At 36.2% G+C, this 20,038-nt stretch overlaps 1 protein-coding gene across 1 annotated transcript in view; it reads right to left on the bottom strand.

The window, feature by feature from the left end:
* The window catches only part of SLCO5A1 (solute carrier organic anion transporter family member 5A1), a 138,907-nt gene that overhangs the window by 54,464 nt on the left and 64,405 nt on the right, over nucleotides 1-20,038 (bottom strand). The window contains exon 4 of the mRNA XM_037505563.2: nucleotides 3,995-4,159. Within this exon, the coding sequence (XP_037361460.2) occupies nucleotides 3,995-4,159 (165 nt within the window). The remainder of the gene's footprint in view (nucleotides 1-3,994; nucleotides 4,160-20,038) is intronic.

Genomic DNA, 20,038 nt, shown 5'->3' with positions numbered 1-20,038 from the left:
CTCTAGGCCCTACCTCTACCAGAAATAGAAATGACTTTGGCCAATATGCATTCACTGTGTACCAATTCCTACCTAGCTCAACACTGAACCCACTAACCCCAGAGGCCAAAATAGAGCATGGGGAGGGGAAAGGGATGATCCAGGCAGCTCTGCTCCCCAGTCTGGCTGGGACAGGGACACACTGGATGGTCTAGCAGTGTTTCCCAATATGTGTCCTGAGGATCATTATTCTGAAAACTATCCTCTAGAAAACTCAAATTTCATGGCCAAATAAATTTCAGAAAGAATGTAGTCTGAACTTTCTTCTAGAGGTTTCATGAATCACATTGGCATTTGAAGGGTTATGAAAAGCCCTGCTCTCCTTTCCAGGAACACCTTTTAGTGTTGAAACTTAGCTTGGGAAATGCTTGCAAATACTCCACATTTAACCACTATGTAGCTTCAGATACAGCTACAAGATAATTCTTGGTTCCTCTGTCAAAGAATTGTTGTTCAACAAAAGTTTAGTGTAATGGGCCTCCCCTGGTGGCGCAGCGGTTGAGCGCTGGGCTGCAAAGCTGCCCGCAGCCTCTGCAGTGCCAGTTCTATCCCCGGCTGCCAGGCGAGGGTCCCACATGGTGCGACAGACCTCTCCTGCCGCGCCCACTGCTCCCCTCTGCAGTGTACTTCGGTCCTTCTGCCTGTTCTGCTCCCCGCTCTGGTTCTGTTGAATTCTCTCATCCCCCTCTCTCCCCACCCCCCGCTTCTGATTGTACCCAGTGCTTGTGTAAATAAATAAATAAATCTTTAAAAAATAAAAAAAAGTTTAGTGTAAGAATTAAACTAGAAATGGGGTGTTCAGATTTTCTGATAACCAAATGATAATATATAAATTTTACCTTAGGGCCTCCCTGATGGCACAATGCATTAAGACGCATCCTATGAAGCATCTGCAGCCACTGGAGCACAAGTTCAATCCCTGGCCAGGGAGATACCCACATGGCACAACAGACCTCTCCTGACTCACCTGATGCTGCCCTCAGCAGTGTGTTTCTGTAAATCTGCCTCTTTTGTTCCCCATGCTGTCTCTGGTGAATCCTCTCACCCCTCACACCTCTGGCCTATATCCCAGTTCTTGTATGCATAAATAAATATTTTTAAAATAATAACAAATAAATTTTACCTTAATATAGGAACACATATATTTTTGAAAACCAAATAGAGGAAACCTACATTTATGTCCAAATTATAATGGATCACAGTAGTATACTCCTAATAAAAATATTTGCCATCATGGATCCACAACCCAATTATGTTTGCCTTTTTATGTACAAAGTGAAATAGAGAACAAAGTACCAAACATTAAGTCAACTTTTCTTTCTACCACAATATAGTGGTGTTTGTTAATTTTCAGACAATTCAAACTATCTAGATTTGAAAATGGGAGCCAAAGTCATCAGTGAAGTCCTTGTAATTCTCATTTAACTGTTTAAATATACTTCATTAATAACTTAGACCTCAAGTAAATAGTCATTTGACCATCTGTGAAACCAGTAAAGAAATATACATAATGTTATTTGTATAATGTATAATGTATATCTGGCCACTCAATTTTCTACGAAAAATAGATTTGCATGCTATATACTCTGGGTTCATATATTAAAGTATCCTAAAAACAGTTTGACAAATATAAAGTATCTTCTAAAAAAAGAAGTCTTAGATTTCCTTTCTAACTTAAGCTGTTCATACTTGTAAAAGGAAAAATTTGATTTTATGACTGTTAGATTAATGAGGAAATCAAAGCAGAAGTTGAAAAATACCTGGAGATGAATGAAAATGAAGGTACAACCTAGAGAACCTCTGTGATGCAGTACAAGCAGTTCTAAGAGGGCATTACATAGCAATACAGGCCCACACCAAGAAACAAAAATATGCTCAAATAAATTATCTAACCTTACATCCTAAGGAACTAGAAAAAGAGTCAAAAGTATAAAATGGAGAAGGAAAGTCTCTTCAACAAATAGTGTTGGGAGAACTGGATGGCCACATACAGAAAAATGACACTAGACCACTCTATACTATATTATACCATGCTATGCTATGCTATACTATACTATATGTATTATGCACTAAAATCAATGCAAAGTGGATTAAAGACTTGGAATATAAGACCAGGATCCATTAAATACATAGAAGAAATTATAGGCAAAACATTCTACAACATTAGTTTCAGGGATGACTTTGGGGCCCCAACTACAACAGCAAGGAAAATACAAATAAAGTTAAACAAATGGAACTACATCAAACTAAAAAGCTTCTGTAAAGTGAAAGAAATTATCAATAAAACAAAAAGATACATTACTGAATAGAAAAAAAAAATTCTCAAATCATACATCCCACAAAGAACTAATGTCTTGATCTACAAAGAACTCATACAACTCAATAAAAAGAAAACAAAGAACCCAATCAAAGAAATGGGTAGAGTTGCTAAATAGACATTTCTCAAAAAAGACATACATATGGCCTACAGGAACACGAAAAAATAATCATCATCACTTCTCAGGGAAATGGAAATCAAAATCACATATAAAAAAAAAAAAAAACCCAGAAACAAATGTTGGTGGGAATGCAGACTGATAGAGATCCTCTGGGATTGCAAACAGTACGGAGATTTCTCAAAATATTAAAAGTAGATCCAACATATGATCCAGTAATTCCACTCCTTGACATCTATCCCAAGAATACAAAATTACTAACTCAAAAGATTATATACTCCTTTTGTCCACTGAAGCACTAATTCTAATAACCAAGTCAAGGAAACAACATAGTGCCCAATGACAAATGACTGGATCAAGACGCTATGGCACTTAGACAATTATGGCATACTATTCAGCTATAAAAAAAAAAATGAACTCCTGGGCCTCCCCGGTAGCGCAGCGGTTGAGCGCTGGGTTGTGAAGCTGCCTGCAGCCTCTGCAGCGCCAGTTCGATCCCCGGCTGCTCCCCAGCCCCTGGAGGAGGGTCCCACATGGCACGCAGACCTCTCCTGCCACCTGCTGCTCCCCTCAGCAGTGTACTTCGGTCCTCCTGCCTGCTCTGCTCCCCGCTCTGGCTCTGGTGAATTCTCTCACCCTCCTGTGCTTCTGACTGTACCCAGTACTTGTATAAATAAAAATAAATCTTAAAAAAAAAAAGTCTTTAAAAAAAAAAAAACAAACTCCTGCCATTTGTGACAACATGGATGGAATTGGAGTGGATTATGCTCAGTGAAATAAGCCAGTGGGAGAAAGACAAATACTGGATAACTTTATTCATATGTGGGATATACAGAGGAACAAACAGAGGAACTGAGAGAACTATACCAAAGTCTAGACATGACTGCAGAATTGAGGCCACTTAGAGGAGGTGAATGGGGATGGGAACAAAGTTGGGGAGGGGGCCCAGTGATATATGACAAGGGTTATGGGTGCTCTGGAGTTAGTATCGTGTGGTGATTCACATCTTGGGAGGTGTGAACCTATTCCTTTGAATCATATACAGTAATGTAAACCAATGGCACCTCAAACAAAAATATCTTCCACATAAAAAAATACTCATTTTACATAAAAAAAATAAAAGAAATCTTGACTCCATTGAACTTATCTATATTTAACATCAATTTTTTAAAATGCAACTCTTTAAGACTCATATAAACCTGTGAAAAGATACATTCAGATTTAAATTTGAATGTCATTGCCTATTTTATTCGTTTTAACTGAAAATCATAAAACATATATGCACAACATTCTCCCTTTCCAAAATACAGTTGGTAAAAATATCACATGGTAATACAATATGCATCAAAAAGAAAGCATTCAAAGACTTCCTCCTCCTAAAATCTGGGGGTAGGTCGCTGTTATTGGACTTATTTAATACTTCGATGTTAGAATGAACTTTGTCTTCTTCACTCATTGCATTTCAGTTTAGTGGTCAGAAATGATCATGTTTTCAAGGATCTCTAATGTCAGTGCCTTACCAGTGTAGATGCTGGCATTGGAAGCTGGAATACCAAACTGTGACTCGATGAACTTGGGAATGAAGGTAATGAAAGCAGTTACAATGGCACTCTCAGCTGTGTATGACAAACTCACAAAAAGGAATGTCATGTTGCTTAAGATCCTGACAGCTGCTCTTGGTAGGTCTACAAAATGACAAAAATGACAAATGAATGTTATAAACAAGGGATGGGAAATAAAATAATATTGAATTGTTTTTGCAATGAACTGGAAATAGCCATTCAGCAACAATTGAGAATATTGAATTGAGAATAAAAATAGAAAAAACCTGATGACTAATCAGAAATTGTCATCTTTACTAAGATTTTCAACTTTTACAAATTTTCAACTAGGATAAGAAATTTAAATAAAGAATCCAAACACACATATAAATATCCTTATAAGTGCCCAGCCTGTGACTCCTGACTCCAAAACTATTTAAAATAAATTAATTGCACTTTTTATTGATTAAAGCAACATTCTTCTTCAACAAGATCTCAAATTCTACTAATAGCATGAAGTACCTACAACACAGTACTAAAATTACAGTTTCTACTTCACTGAACTAACATGTCCCTGAGAAAATGTACTTCTGAGATGCCATCTCTCTGGCCCCCCAGACACCCACAACAGAACTTGTAATGATGTCAGGCTCTGATCTTCCAGCCTCATTATAAAACAGGAAATATTATAGCTAAAAGAGCATGAGGGGCAGGCCACCAGATCAAACACTCCCAGGTAGTTTGGATTGGGGAACAAAGAGAAATGATCTCCAAAAGAGAAGGAAAACTTGATGTGGGGGTTCTCTACATGCACAGCTGCCTCTCAAATAAGAGAAAATTTTGTTCTAGAATCAGGCATTATTTTCACACTTGCCACATATATGCATCAAGATGTATGTGCAAATGTTTTCATTATAATATTGGTTATAATTGCAGAAAATGGGAGGGATGAATTTAAGTAAATTATGGCATATAATGAAATACTCTGCAGTTGTTAAAATGAAAGAGTGTTATGTAGCAGCATAAAAGGAACACGAAAGAGTACTTTTATTAATGAATAAATCAAGCTGCTGCAGAAATAAATACATACATGTGTTTGTATTTTTACGTGTTTATGTAAAAATCGAACAAAGCAAGCTATTTACATATGATCAAATGTGCAGTTCTCCATATACATAACATCCAGAAATTCTATGAATGTAAGATTGGGAAGGATTAATAAAAGGGGATTCCCACATATATACTTTTATATATTTGCATGTTTATAATGTGATTTCACTCAATTCACATAATCTTTACGAATCTTCACAGGAAGAATAAATTGCACTCTTCTTTGACACATACAGTAATCTCATCTACCAGAACAGTTATCTCTTTATGTTACAGCATAATAAAATTATTTCACAGCAGTTTAGCAGCAATTGTTATTTTAGCTGTAATTCACAGCCTATTCACCAGAATTTAAAAATTAGGAAATCAAGACTATATCCTGTTATAATTTTAAAATGTAAATTAATTTTAATGTTTTACATCTTAATTTAATAACCTTAAGTTTAAATGAACTTTTTAAAAGAAGAATTAAGATGCACACTATATTTTTAACATGGACTAACACACCAGAAAAATATACATCATCAAAATGCTTCATAAAATTACCCAATATTCTCTTGTAAACACTGTAAATCAAAATGTTATATCCAAAATTTTAAAGTTAGAACATTAAGATTTCCATTCAACATTTATGATCAAAGTAAGTTTAGCTGGCATATTAAAAATCAATGTGTTAAATTGAAAACATTGGGGGATTTCTTATTTAAAGCTTCAATTTCTATTTTCTGTTCATTGCTATAAAAATGATGAAATCTTGCCATTTGAGATAACATGGATGGAATGGGAAAGTATATGCTAAGTGAAATAAATCAGATGGAGAAAGACAAATACCTGATGCTTCACTCATATTGTGGAATGTTGAGAAACAAAAGAAATGAAGAGATAAAATATGGGGCCTCCCTGGTGGCACAAAGAGTTAATACGCAACCTATGAAGCTAACCACAGCCACTGCAGCACGAGTTCGATCTGTGGCCAGCCAGGGAGCAACCTACATGGCGAGGCAGACCTCTCCTGTCTCACCTGCTGCTCCCCTCAGCAGTGTATTTCAGTAAATCTGCCTGTTCTGTTTCCCACTCTGGTGAATCCTCTCACTGCCCACACCTCTGGCCTGTAACCCTGTTCTTGTGCGCATAAATAAATAAATACTTTTTTAAAAAGAGAGATAAAATATGAGTGCACAACTGAGGCTAAACTAGAAATATGACTATACTATTGGGGCTACTAGAAGGGGAGGCTGAGAACAAAGTGGAGAGGTACCCAATGGTCTATGGTAAAGGGACAAGGGTGCTTTGATGGTGGGTGTGGTGTGGTGACATACATTTGAGAAGGTGCGAACCTGTTTCCCTAAATCATAAACAGTGTTGTGCACCAATGTTACTTAAATAATAATTTAAAAAAACTTTAAATAAAACTGGGGAAAATATAAAATAAAAATTTTAATCTAAGAAGATGACACACATATTACATAAATAGTGTAAAAGACACTAGTTATAAAAAACTGCTTTTTTTATGTACCTACTTTATATACCTATTTATGTATGATCAAATGTGCAGTTCTCCATATACATAACATCCAGAAATTCTGTAAATGTAAGATTGGAAAAGATTAATAAAAGGGGATTCCCACATATATACTTTTATATATTTGCATGTTAATAATGTGATTTCATTCAATTCATATATATATATATATATCTAAAAGACACTAGTTATAAAAAACTGCTTTTTTTATATACCTACTTATTACAGTAGAATAGCATTCTAATTTCAAAAGCAACTAAAGATATATGCAATGGTTCTCTTTTCTTTCATTTAAAAATAAGCCTGCTTTTTAAGAAGAATTTAGCAAAAATTCATACTTTGAACAACTTTAAGCTAGCATCATTCTTTTTCTTTCACCTTCTTCTTTTCCCTTTGCTGGAGATGAACTTTCAGCCTATGTGCCTTGCAGAAATGAGGGGCCAGGGATCTAGGGTTGTCTTTGGTAGGTGGGACTGGAGCGTTGTTTATGAATGGGAATCAACAAATATGTTACTATATGGAGAATAATGGGAAATTGTGTTTTTAACCACCAGAGAAGGAAATTACAAGTATGAGAAAGGAATAATTAGTTATGTTAGAACTGGAAATATTGATAATGCATTTATGATCCCAGTAGGTAGTTAGGAAGGAAGGGAGGGAGGAAGATACAATGATAGGCAAATAACTAAGATGTTATATGACACCCTGGTAGTAAAGATACAATGATAGGCAAATAACTAAGATGTATATGACACCCTGGTAGTAAAAGCCCATTTGCTATGGTTCTTGTTTTCTAAATGCCATTTTCCACTAAAAGGAACCAGAACCCCTTGGAAAAATGTCTAACTTCAAAGCTGAAGCAGATCATAAATGCATATCAAGACAAACCTAGAAAAAAGTTGCTGAACAAAAAAGTAATAAAGTGCTCAAAGAAAGGTGAGACATATCAGGACACAAAAGACAGCCTGAATGATTCTCAGTAACCAAATCTAGGACAATTTAAGCTTAATGGATGTTAAATGTAGTAAGTAAAAGCATAATAAGAACAAGATACAGTTGATTCTCATCATCCACAGAGTCAATATTTGCAAATTCACCACTTGCTAAAATGTATTTGTAACCTCAAAATTATAATATTTTTATTGAGGTAAAATTAGTTTTCAACATTGTATATGATTTAAGGGAATAGCTTCACATCTCCTCAGAGGTATGTCACCTCACGACACCAGCCACCGAAGCATTCTTACTCCTTGACATGGACCATCAGGCCCCATTTTGTCCCCATCTAACTTTAAAATTAATACTAGCAGCACATCATCACTTAAAGACATGCACAAAGTGGCACAAAAAAAAAGTGAGTTCCTGTGTGCACCTAGCTGGTAACAGGGCAAGTTAACATAGTGTGGCTTCCATTACAACGCACTGAACATGGCATCATGTCAGTGACATGCCCACAATAGTGCATAAATCAGGAGGCTATATCACTAAACCCAAATTGAGGCATATTCTAGAATGTTACTAGCTTGACTTTTTTAAAAGATCAAGGTCATATAAGACAAGAAAAGATGAGGAACTGATGCAAATTAAAGAAGGCAAAAGACATGACAACTAAATACAAGATGTGATACCGGATTGGATCTTAAATATAAAGGCCATTGTTGGGATAACTGGCAAAATTTGAATGGGGTCTGTAGTCTGACTGGTAGTACTGAGTCAATGTTCATTTCCTGATTTTAATATCTGTACTGGGGTCAAGTAGGGGAGTGTCCGTGTATGTGGAAGAAACACACTGAACTAGCACAGACCATTAAGCATCAAGCCTGGGACATCTCAGCTGGGTCAAAAACATTAGTAATTGAGGAATAAGTTGTAGTATACACAAACACACTGTGCGTAATTTCTGTGGCTTTTATGTCCAGTCAAAATTATTTCAAAAACATAAGGTGTAAATATTTAAATTAGCAAAGAGATTGCTAAGTCCATAAATTTTCAGCCAAACATCTAATTTTCATGCTGCAGAATACATTGTAGATAAATTCCTTAGTGTCATTTATAATTGTGCCATTATAAAACAAAAAATGGGGTAAAACGCATGATGAAGGAGAGATGTAATAATGATAGTGATTATCATTTATCATTTAATGCTAAGAAATCTTACAAATTCAATTATAAGGGCAAGCTGACAATAAAACCAGAAATGCCTATGAGATTTAGGAAATGTTTAATGTCCTACAGTAGGGTAGGAACAAAATTCAATACAAAGCACTAAAATTCAAGAGACATAAAGCAGACTATATTTAGAAATCACTTTTTTATTTTTCAAATTATTCAAACATTTCCCCCTCCCCACACAGAACTCACTTTTTAAAGAATTATTACTATCACTGATATGGATATAATGATAATAATCCACATTATTTTCATTATTATTTTGCTCCCTCCCGCATGACCTCACTAGCAGTGTAGATAACTCTCCCCAGGCATAATGTGCACCTGGATCAGGTATTCAGTTGTAGTCCACTGACAACATTTTTGTGCATTAAGTAGTAAAAAAAAAATTGTCACAATCCCTCCCTTTTACCAAAATATCAGAAAATCTGAAATTCATGGTATGGATGGATTCTTGTGAAAGCCGATAAGGAACAGGGCTTATAAGAGACTGAATCAGAGTCAGGGAGAGCAGAGATTGTAATTTATTGTTCTCTAAAGCCCCATAGCTCACAGCATAATAGGAGACAAGCATTGATACGTTTTTAATTTTTTGACCTTAGGGAAACCATTCTCTAACACATGGAATGCTTTATACTCATTCATAAAACAAATCTACAACTTCAAGTATCTATTGAGCATAAGGTCTTTGTTTAGAAGAGCAAAGACCTGAAAGATGCAATCATCTTTTCAAGGGGGCAGAAGAAGGAACTCACTGGAGTTATAAATTACAAATAAAAGAGTAAAGGAATCATGTAAAAGTAAAGGAATATTTACAAAGAACTACATTCACTTTGGTGAGAAATGTATTCCTTTCTGAAGACGATTTTATGAGGATATGCCACTCTGAAAGACCCCCTCTTCAGCAGCTGCAGGGTTTTTACCTGACTTCCCAAAATCAGCTGGCTGGGTCAGGCAAGGAGGCTGGCAAAGGTACTCCAGGAAGGCCACCCAAAAGCTATGAAAAATGAGAGGCCTGGGGCACTCCAGGTGAAAACAGACCATGAACAGATTCACTTGCTGTCCCTTATTATTTGCACCGGGGACATCAGAGGGTGCACTAGGCACTGAGTTTGAAGACCTGAGTGAGAACAGTTTATATGCGGTTGAATATGCAGAGGGATCTGAAGCAACACCCCACTGGAGGCCAGGCTTCCCCTCTCCCTGGGAGCTTGACTTCATAAACCCAACATATCAGGTGCCTTAAATTTGCTTCTGTCCTTTATGACCTAAAAGCACCTGTATCATGCCTTTTTTGCTGTCTTGCCCTACTGAAACATTTTTTACATTTCACAAAATGATATTTGAATAAAATGTGCCAAAAAGGGTACTGAATAAGCAAAAGAAGAGGTCCAGCTAATGTAAACTTGACCTCAGTTACAAGGCCCCATAAGACAGGGCTGTGTCAGTCCTTCCAGTCTGAAGCCCTGTGATTGCCCACCCTGATCTCCCTATGAGGCCATGGTCTGTCTGATCGGTTCTACTTATTGTCATCTGCAGAGTCTGCTAAGCAAATGGCAAGCTCCTCTATCCAGTCTCAGGATTAGGACTCCACTCGTGGGAAGCTGTCATGCCCCAGATGCTCTTCCTCTGTGGTCCCAGGCACATTGCCCAAATCACTGCTCATTTTTCTTCTGTAGCTGCACATGTTTACCTATCTGCTGTTGGTTTTTGTTTTTTCAAGAAAGTGGTAAATGCTGTAAGGCAGGACCTTCATATAGCCTCATATCTTCAGTTCAAAAGACATGCTTGGAATGCATTTATTTACTGACATTCTTTATTACATCGCAGCAATGCTTTGGACTACAACTATATCCATATACTTGTGAAAAAATTAAGTCCATTCCAAAGATGCCTAATTTCCTCCTGGGAAGTGAGTTAGGTCTTATGAAAGCATAAGTCATAAGATCAAGGGTGGTCCACATTGTGGTGGACTTACCAAAAACACAGAAAAATGTAAAGGACCAAATAGATGACCTTTTTAAAGTATTACTTATTGAAGTTAAAGAATGCTTAAGGAATTTGGACAGGATTATAAACTAAATATCCCATGAAAAGTTAAAATCTGACAGAAGAAGGACATATAAATATTTCATTTATCCAGCATATCTGGAAAAGAGGCATTTTGTAGGATAATAGGGTGAGTGACTCTTTAATCAACAGAGCTTTAAATATTTTTGATGTATTAACTGGTAATACAAGGGATTCCATAGCATAATTTGACATTTTCTTCACAATTCAAAGTCATAATTATGAATAATAATTTTCACATGTTAATTTGTCTTAACATATTTTTAAAATTTCATTTGTTTTCTGATTTTTTTTTCCCTAGGTGCCAGAAAATTCCTTTCCCCGTAAGGTGTTGTTTGTGTGTTTGTTTTTACCTGCTGACATTCTGCTTCCACATCAGTTTTTCTGTTGACTTTTTTTCTGAAAGTAGACCTAAGCTTTCAATTTTGTTCTTTGGACCTCTTTTTTTAATTTAAACTGAAAATAGAATGAAGAGTGGTGGTTGTCTTATTATTTTTTATAATAGCTGAATTATTATGACTGTCAAGTCACTGACTATTTAGAAAATTACATTCATATCCAGGCATGAGTTATAAAGATTAAATAATACATAAAATACTGACTCCTGTTAATAATTTTCAAAATTTTTCTGACAGATATTTTGGACATAATATCTCTTGTGAAAAAAAATTATCTGAAGTTTACTAGCCCATTTTGTTCAAATTCAAGTAGAAATTTTAAATAGCTTCTTAAAAATAAATTATTAAGGTAAAATTTGCGTAACATAAAATTAACTATGTTAAAGCAAATAGGGCCTCCCCTGGTGGTGCAGCAGTTGAGCGCTGGGCTGCGAGGCTGCCTGCATCCTCTGCAGCGCCGGTTCGTTCCCCGGCCGCCGACAAGGGTCCCACAAAAAAAAAAAAAAAAAAAATTAACTATGTTAAAGCAAATAATAAAGTGGCATTTAGGACATTCACTATGGTGTGCAGCCACTAGTATTAAAATAAACTTCCTTATTATTAAAAATTAGGCATTTATTTTTAGGAAAATGGTTGAAATTCATGTTTATTTTATTCTTTATATGTTTACATGCTTTCTGAATTTTCTACCATGAACATATGTTGCTTTTACAATCTGGAAAAATATCAAATTTTAAAAAGATTTTAAAAGCTGTCATCACTCAAGGGAAGTCTTCCCTGGCTCCAGCATCTGACTTAGAAATTCCTCCTTCTTCATCCTTCAGGCTTTCCTCCTTTTGTACGTAACTCCATTTAAAGACTTAACCTTTTGCACCTGCACCCCTATGTTTATAGCAGCACTACTTACAATAGCTAAGCTATGGAAACAACCCAAATGCCCAAAAATAGATGACTGGATCAAGAAGATGTGGTGCATATACATAGTGGAATATTACTCAGCAATCAAAAAAGATAAACTCATGCAATTTGCAGCAATATGGATGGAGCTGGAAGGGATCATGCTCAGCAAAATAAGCCAGAAAGAAAAAGAAAAATACCAGATGGTCTCACTCATAGCAGGAATTTAGAAAACCTAAATAAGGGACCAGGAAAAAGACTAATTATAATAAAGTAAAATTCAAAATCAACAAGCAACTATAAACCAGAGACACACTACTGAGGCAGGCAGATAGGAGGGATTAAGGTCAAAATAAAAGGGGTGGGAACTGTATGGGGATTATAACCAAAATGAAAATGCATATATTGTGCAAAAAATGAAAAATGATGTAAAAATATATATAAAATAAAAATAAGGCATAAAAAAGACTTAACCTTTTTATTTATTTTATTATGTCTGTCTTCCTTTCTGCTCCCTTTAAAGGCAAGGACTTGAACTTTTCATATATGTGTCCTGAGTTTTCATCTTCTTGCAATTGCTCATTGAAGATATTTGTGAAAGAGAAAAGGAAAGAGAAATTTTCTCCAGCTAGATATTTTGCCAGCCATCTATTTCAATAAATGATATTTGGAAACCAGTCTAGTCCTTTCCTAAAAGCCTTAGATAATGCCAGCTTCTTAAATAAAAGTAAAATTTGAGGAAAGTATCAAATGGTCTAAAGTCAACCAAGGCATAGGTATTGCCTTGTTTGGGCGTTGACAAGGAGTAAAAATGGAAAGAAAAAGAATGTGTGCATGTGTGTGTGTGGGTGGGGGGGGTGTCATTATTATATAAAAGATTGGGATTTGAGGGGGCCTCCCTGGTGGCACAGGGGTTAAAGACAATGCTACCAAGCTATTGGCAGCCACTGCAGTGCAAGTTTGATCTCTGGCCAGGGAGCTACCCACATGGCACAGCAGACTTCTCCTGCCTCGCCTGCTGCTCCCCTCAGCAGTGTATTTCAGTAGATCTGCTTCTCACTCTCTCTGGTGAATCCTCTCACCCACCACACCTCTGGCCTGTACCCCAGTTCTTGTATGCATATATAAATAAATCTTTAAAAAAGAAAAAGATTGGGATTTTTATTAAGTTAAAAAATAACCTAATCCACTCCAAAATACAAAGCATATGGGCAGGGCCCTAACTTTAAGCCTGGAAGTCTCAGGATAGGCCCAGGGGGACAGCTAAGGTAGTGGGGGGAAAAGGTGAAGGGGTCATCTGACAGCTATAGTTGAATCAGCCGAGTTGAGAGCACGCTCTGACTATGCCACAAAGCTTTTATATTGCAGTCATGTGTAGCTTAACAAGAGGGACATGTTCTGAGAAATGAGTGGTTAGATGATTTCATCTCTATGCAAACATCATAGAGTGTACTTACACAAATCTAGGCGTCACAGCCTACTTCTGCCTCCATTACAGAGGGACCATAGTCATATATGTAGTCTGTCATTGACTGAAATGTAGTTATGTCACCCAAGACATTTTTTATTTTCAATATTTCATTATGTTTTTATATCTTAAAAAGCTTGCTGGCCAGAGAGAGACTGGACAATGAGTTCTTGGAGATAGCAAGGACTCATCTGGGAGCACAGCTTTAATAAGCAAACCGATCAATCTACATCTACAGCCCCAAGGACCTCCTCTAACTCTCACACACCAACTAGGTATCTCCAGATTTAATGATCTTAGGCCGCCTCCCTGGCTGCATCAAACACCCTCCACCCAGAGCCTGCTAGGATCATTTAAAGTCATGAAACTGCTTACTCTGCCCTGGCTTCCCTGTGGAAACCCTTAAGGCTCTGGCCTGGGTTCCCCTGACTTCTGCTCCAGTGTCCTGTTCAAAACTGGTGCTTCCTGTGTGGCTCTGAGTAGCTTGGAGTCTCTTTCTTCTCTTGGAAAATGTAAGCAACAAATTCTTTTTTCAATAACAATGTTCTTCCATGTCATCACTCAGTTACGTCCATAAATAAAACCCTTTATTTATAAAACCCTTTATTAAAATAAAGCCCTTTATTTTTGCGGGTTGGCCAGATAACCAGAACTATCTGCATTATCTATGCATCATGGGGTTTTTATTATTTTCACCTAAAGCTGTCTCTTTTTTGTAGTGACAAATGTGGTTTTCTTTTTAAAAAGACTGTTTTTTCTCAGTACACTTTTAAAATTTTTAAAATTATTTTGTATCTAGTCAAACTGAGTTTTTCAAGTGCCTCATTTTTAATTTGCAATAAAAGTTTACAACTTGATTTTTTCAAAAGAGTGAACAAATTGCAGGCATCTGTTAGTAAAGGTCTGAAATAATTGTCAAAAAAAAAAAAAAAAAACCTTCGGGTACATATTATAAAATAGGTTCCTTTAACATCTCTCCCTGGCACTCTGGGAGTCCCTTAGTAATTAGAGAAAGGGCTCAATTTGTCATTTTCCTTTAATTTTTTAGCTTTTATTATCTGTATACTTTTCAACTACCTGGTGTATCAAAAGATGGGTGGAAGAGCGCGGCACCATGCATTGAAAATGTCAATAACTCCATTCGTGTCTGTAAGTCTTGGACCTGTTTGTGTATTTCATGGGCATGCAGCAGATAAAGCTTTTCAAAATCTGTTTTCCAAGAGCATCAAACCATTTTTAATGGCATCTTTCTCTGAAAGCAAAACTAAAGCTGTTCTTTATAAGAAATTCAGCTAACACTGGACTCAAGTGCCCCTATTTCCTGTTCACTTTCTTTGACATAAATGGTCCCCTGGTTGCCCCAATAAAAGTCCCATGAAAGTATTGCAATTTCTCCCTCCCCTCCATAACAACATTGGCAAAGGCATAGGGACTTGCCAGTAAAGGAGTAGAATAGCCTGCTGACCCGGGCATGCCGGTCACTTCTAGGCCAGCACACGGGGCTCCTAGACACTCACTACTCACAGTGGACAGAAATGACAGCTGTTAGGACCCAAAACACATCATTAGTGGTTACTGGCCACAGTACCATCCTGCTTGTTTAAACCTGACGCTAATGAGTATTTTAATATATCTTTCTAAGCAAATACTCCTCTGATGAGTAACCCCACTGTTAATTTGCCCTGAGGACAAAGAGTTTTATTTTTCAGGAATTCTTTGCCAGGGCTATTACCATCTACTTTTTACCTCATAAGTTTATCAGTCCCATATAAAGGTTTGACTTAACACACACACACACACACACAACACTTTGCAAAAAAAAATAATAAAGGGAAAAGGAAACAAAAAATGAATGAGAAATAAAGAAAACATAATAGAACAGAACCCCCATTTTTCCCTGTAAAAGAATTAAATATGTCTGTAACATCCCTCCTGGATTTCAGATTTGACTCTGAGTTTCTCGGTCACCAAATATGTTGTTTAATCATCATTAGTGAAACACAGAGATCTTCTAACTTCTTTATGAAAAACAAAGCTTTTTCCAACTATGTTCGAGAGCACTGGTTCTCTCAGTGTGGTCCCTGGACCACCAGTATCAGTATCACTAGGGAACTTGTTAAAATGCAAATTATCAGATCATACCCCAGAATTCCTGAATCAGGGAGGGAAGTGCAAAGGCCCTGAGGTGAGGGCATGACTGTCACATCTGAAGTCCAATGATGAGCCCACTGGGAAGAATAAACAAGTGGAACTCCAAGAAGGAGGTGGTGTCAAAGAGGTAATCAGGAGCTAAGTCATAGCTCTGCTAGGTCAAATAGAAAGGGGACTTCTCTGTGACTAAATGGGAAAGCATAGAAACTTTGAACAGAAGAGTAGCATAGTACTCTGTTCAAAACACTATACCTAGACAACTCCCCCCACCACACACACCTTTTTTTTTCTATTCCACTTCCTTCTCTCTCCATTCCACCCACTAGAGTGCTTCCAAATGTCAGCTCTACCTTGCCACTAACCATTAGGGAAAATTTCAGGAAAAGTTTAACTGAGGCTCTCTGTGGTCTTCCCTTACTTTTTCAATCTTAGTTCCTAGGCCTCTTCATGTGTATCCAAGACACAACCACAATGCACACACTCAGCATTCTCAACCACATCTACACCCACCACACACCTCCAGCTAACCAATGCTTCAAGATTTTCAAGGTCCTTCTCAAATCCCCCTTCCATAAAAACCTTCCCTAAGACCTCAACTCAGTGCTGCCCTGTCTGCCTTTGGACCTCACACAACTTTGTCTCTCTTCCTTTATGGTCTTTCCATCCACACATGTTCTGATTTCCTCTGTGGACTGTAAGCTTAAGGAGGGAAAACTGTGTCTCACTTGTTTTCATACATGCTACAGCATGGAGTACAACACTTTCATAGAGTGAACAACAAATTAAATGATAATATAATCATTTAGCAAACAAAATTGTCTTTCAATGTCATCTTTAAATCACTTCATCACACCAGATATATTGTTTTATTTAGCTAGGGCTATAAAAAATATTATACACTAATATAAGCAAATGTCTAGCAGGAAAAAAGTCTTTTGCATTTTATTTAATACATTTTATATAATATGCTAAGCCATTAAACTTAAATGATTAAAAGTGAACACAAAAATAAAATTTTTCTTATGGTTAATTGTCACCAAAAATTTTTCTATTCAGGAAGATACCCAGCTAAATTTAGAAGACTTTAAAATGCTGAACCTTAAGCCTCAGGAAAATTGATTCACTTAAATATTTTAAGTGTTTATTTTTATTGGTAAGATCTTGATGCAATCAATGCTAATCGCTTTATGGGAAGGTGATGCAGACACCCTAAAATTTCTGCTTTGCCTTTTGTGGTGTTTTAAAAGTCTGATTCCTGCATAATTTATAACATGAACCTGGAAACACTGAGTCAGATTTTCCCGATGTCTATCATTAAAATGTGGAGGTGGGGAGTGGAAAGCATCATATATTTTCTTCGAGCATTGTCTGCAACAGTACTTTCCAAAAGACCACCACTCCGCATGTCCGACAGCATTCTCTTTTAAGGAAATACAGATTGCTATCTTTTCAGCTCCTTTACAAAGAAGCTGATATTGGTAAGCAAATTTCAAATATGAAATAAAAGCCTGCTGGGTCCCAGATCAGGCTGCCCAAGATATGTGAAAGTAGCATATTGATTATTTTGAATTACAAAAAAAGCAAAAAAAAACAAAAAACAAAAAAAAAACAGGGACTGAATGTAGCCCTAAACTTCCCCTTTTCTTAAAAGCATAAATCTTCTCTGACCCTCCTCCTCTCTGTCTCCCTGAAGGCAGGAAATAAATCTTTATGTGAAAGGAACTGTCCCCACACAGAGATAGAGAGACACCTTCTCATCAGAGACAGGAATACGAAGCTATATAAACAAGCTCTGCTTACCTCACTAAATTCATTGTCCAAACAAAAAATTTCAAGAATTTCTTTGTCTCATGTTTGTCACAGATTTATTGCTTCTTTGTCTAAATGCTATAAAAACTGGCTGTCTTGGTAACTCACTAAGTTCCATATCTTATGGACCTTTATCTACATGAAATTAAATTAGTCTCTTGCTAATCTCTCTCATGTCAGTTTATTATTGGACTAATCACAGGAGTCAAAGGAAGAGAAGTGGGAGATTCCCTGAAAATTTCCCCTGCAGACCAAAAGAAGCCCTGTTCTAGGAAACAAGGCAAGGGAAAAGAGGATCTGGGAATCAAACTGAGTTAACTCAAAAAGAAACCTTTGCAAGAGATCTTTAGATCCGTTGCATCAAGACGTTAATAATGAACTTCAGCTTTGTAATACAAATGTAATACAAAGCAACAGTGAAATGATTCTTAGTGACTTAATTTATCCTTTTGAAAATCAGATTCAATATTTAGTTGAATGTCATTTCCTAATAGAGTTATTAGATACTCTAAAGGAAAGCAATATGTGCAAAATAAATTTGAATTAATTTTAAATATTCTGATTGAACATGATTGCATTGTCAACACTAACTGAATCATTTTTAACAAGACATTTTCATGTTAGGCACCTAGTAAAACAGGATTTCTTTTTAACAGGAGCAAGAGTAGCTACAAGTTCCAGTCTAGATGCCACTAGAGGAGCTTGTACAAGTGAAAGTAATAAATTGAACTAGTTCTGTGTCCTAATTTGGAGGATTGGCCACAAATGTGAGATTTAGGCACAGGGTGAAAAAGTTGATAATTTATCAGAAACACTGATAAGAAAATAAGAATAATAACAGATTTTATAAACCATCTACCCATCATTGTTAAAACACTCCTCTTATTCTTTCTTTCAAAAGAAAATGTCCTGAACCATCAAATTGAGCATAGTAAAGATAGAAAAGAACAATTCTTAGCAATGCAAAAAGATATCCAATAAAATATTGCATAGATTCCAATTTGAAAAAATAATTTTTAAATTCCAAGATGACTTATATCACTTTTGAAGCTGCATGTTTAGCTGTGTGTTTTCAGAAGCCACCTGCGTCTACTTTATAATGTCCATAAATTAAGTCTCTATGAGGCTACTCCTGTGCTGTGAATTCTTTGACATCGACCTTGTTTTCAATTGAGTTATTGAAAAAAAAAATCACTCCTTTGTAATAGTCATAATGGCCCATACTAGGTCCATGAAATGATGGGCTAGACCATGTGATGAGACCTCAGACCACAATGGCACCCAGGAACACCTTCACCTTCATAGAGCAGAGTAATATTGACAGTTTCCAAAATACACAGTCACAAAATAATGGGGCAGGGAGAAGAGAAGGGAGACAAATCTGAAACTTAACTGGAAGAAACATTTTCAATGAATTGTCAGTCACTTGCTCTGAGCAAATACAATATTTTAAAAAGTCTAATCAAACCACTCCAGTTGAATCAGGCTATATGGACAAGCTAATTTCAATCAAGGCCTGGAAGCTTCCTCTTCGGCTTTATTGTGTATATAGTCAAAGCAAGATGATAATATATTTATGTAAATTTTAATTAAAACAATATCGACTGATAATAAACATCTGATAAATATTATGCTTTTTAATTTAAAAAAATCAATTCAGGAAATTCAGGAAATAGGCAGAACCTAATGGGAGTATACATGTTTCTTGGAGTAAAGGGATTATTTGCTACTCAACAGATATCTTGTATCCTGAAAAAAAAATTGCCTGTTTAATTGCCTATTGTCATTATTTTCAAGAGAAATAAAAATGAAAAATGACCTGCACACATCATGGAAACTTCTGGAGGTTTTCACATTGGACTGGGAGGCCCACACCCTGGCTGCCCTTGGCTCTAACAACTTAGAAGCATTTGACAGTCAATGTTAAATGCAATCCTTTTCTAGTGGCAGGTATATTTCAATAAGGAGCAAGTCATTCACCAAGCCCACTGTTCCCCTGAAACCAACCATCCATTATATAGTGCAATAGTATTTTAAAAATCAGATATCTCTAATTACAGTAAATGACATATACATATATAAATATCTATATCTTTAAGATCTAAATCAGTGCTTCTCAAACTGCCTGTGAAGAAGGACCATTTACTTAATATTCTTTTCAGTCTATCATATACTGATACTTGTGCAAAATATATTGAAGATGAATTAGAAAATTTTAAAAAATATACAAAATGAAAGCACAAAGTATCTCATTATTATTATTTGTATTATATTCAAAGACACAAAATCACTCTGTCAATTTTTTTTTTTTAAGTTTCTCACTTACTCTCAACTTTGGTTGTTACTTAGCTGATACAGTTGATAGGCAGCACTGGCCTGGGACCACACTTTGAGTAGCACTGATACAAAGTAGCATGCTCTTATTTATT

The sequence above is a fragment of the Talpa occidentalis genome, unplaced genomic scaffold (assembly GCF_014898055.3).
Source record: "Talpa occidentalis isolate TD23 unplaced genomic scaffold, MPIMG_talOcc4v2.1, whole genome shotgun sequence".
Taxonomy (NCBI): domain Eukaryota; kingdom Metazoa; phylum Chordata; class Mammalia; order Eulipotyphla; family Talpidae; genus Talpa; species Talpa occidentalis.
This window is presented reverse-complemented; position numbering and strand designations above follow the sequence as displayed.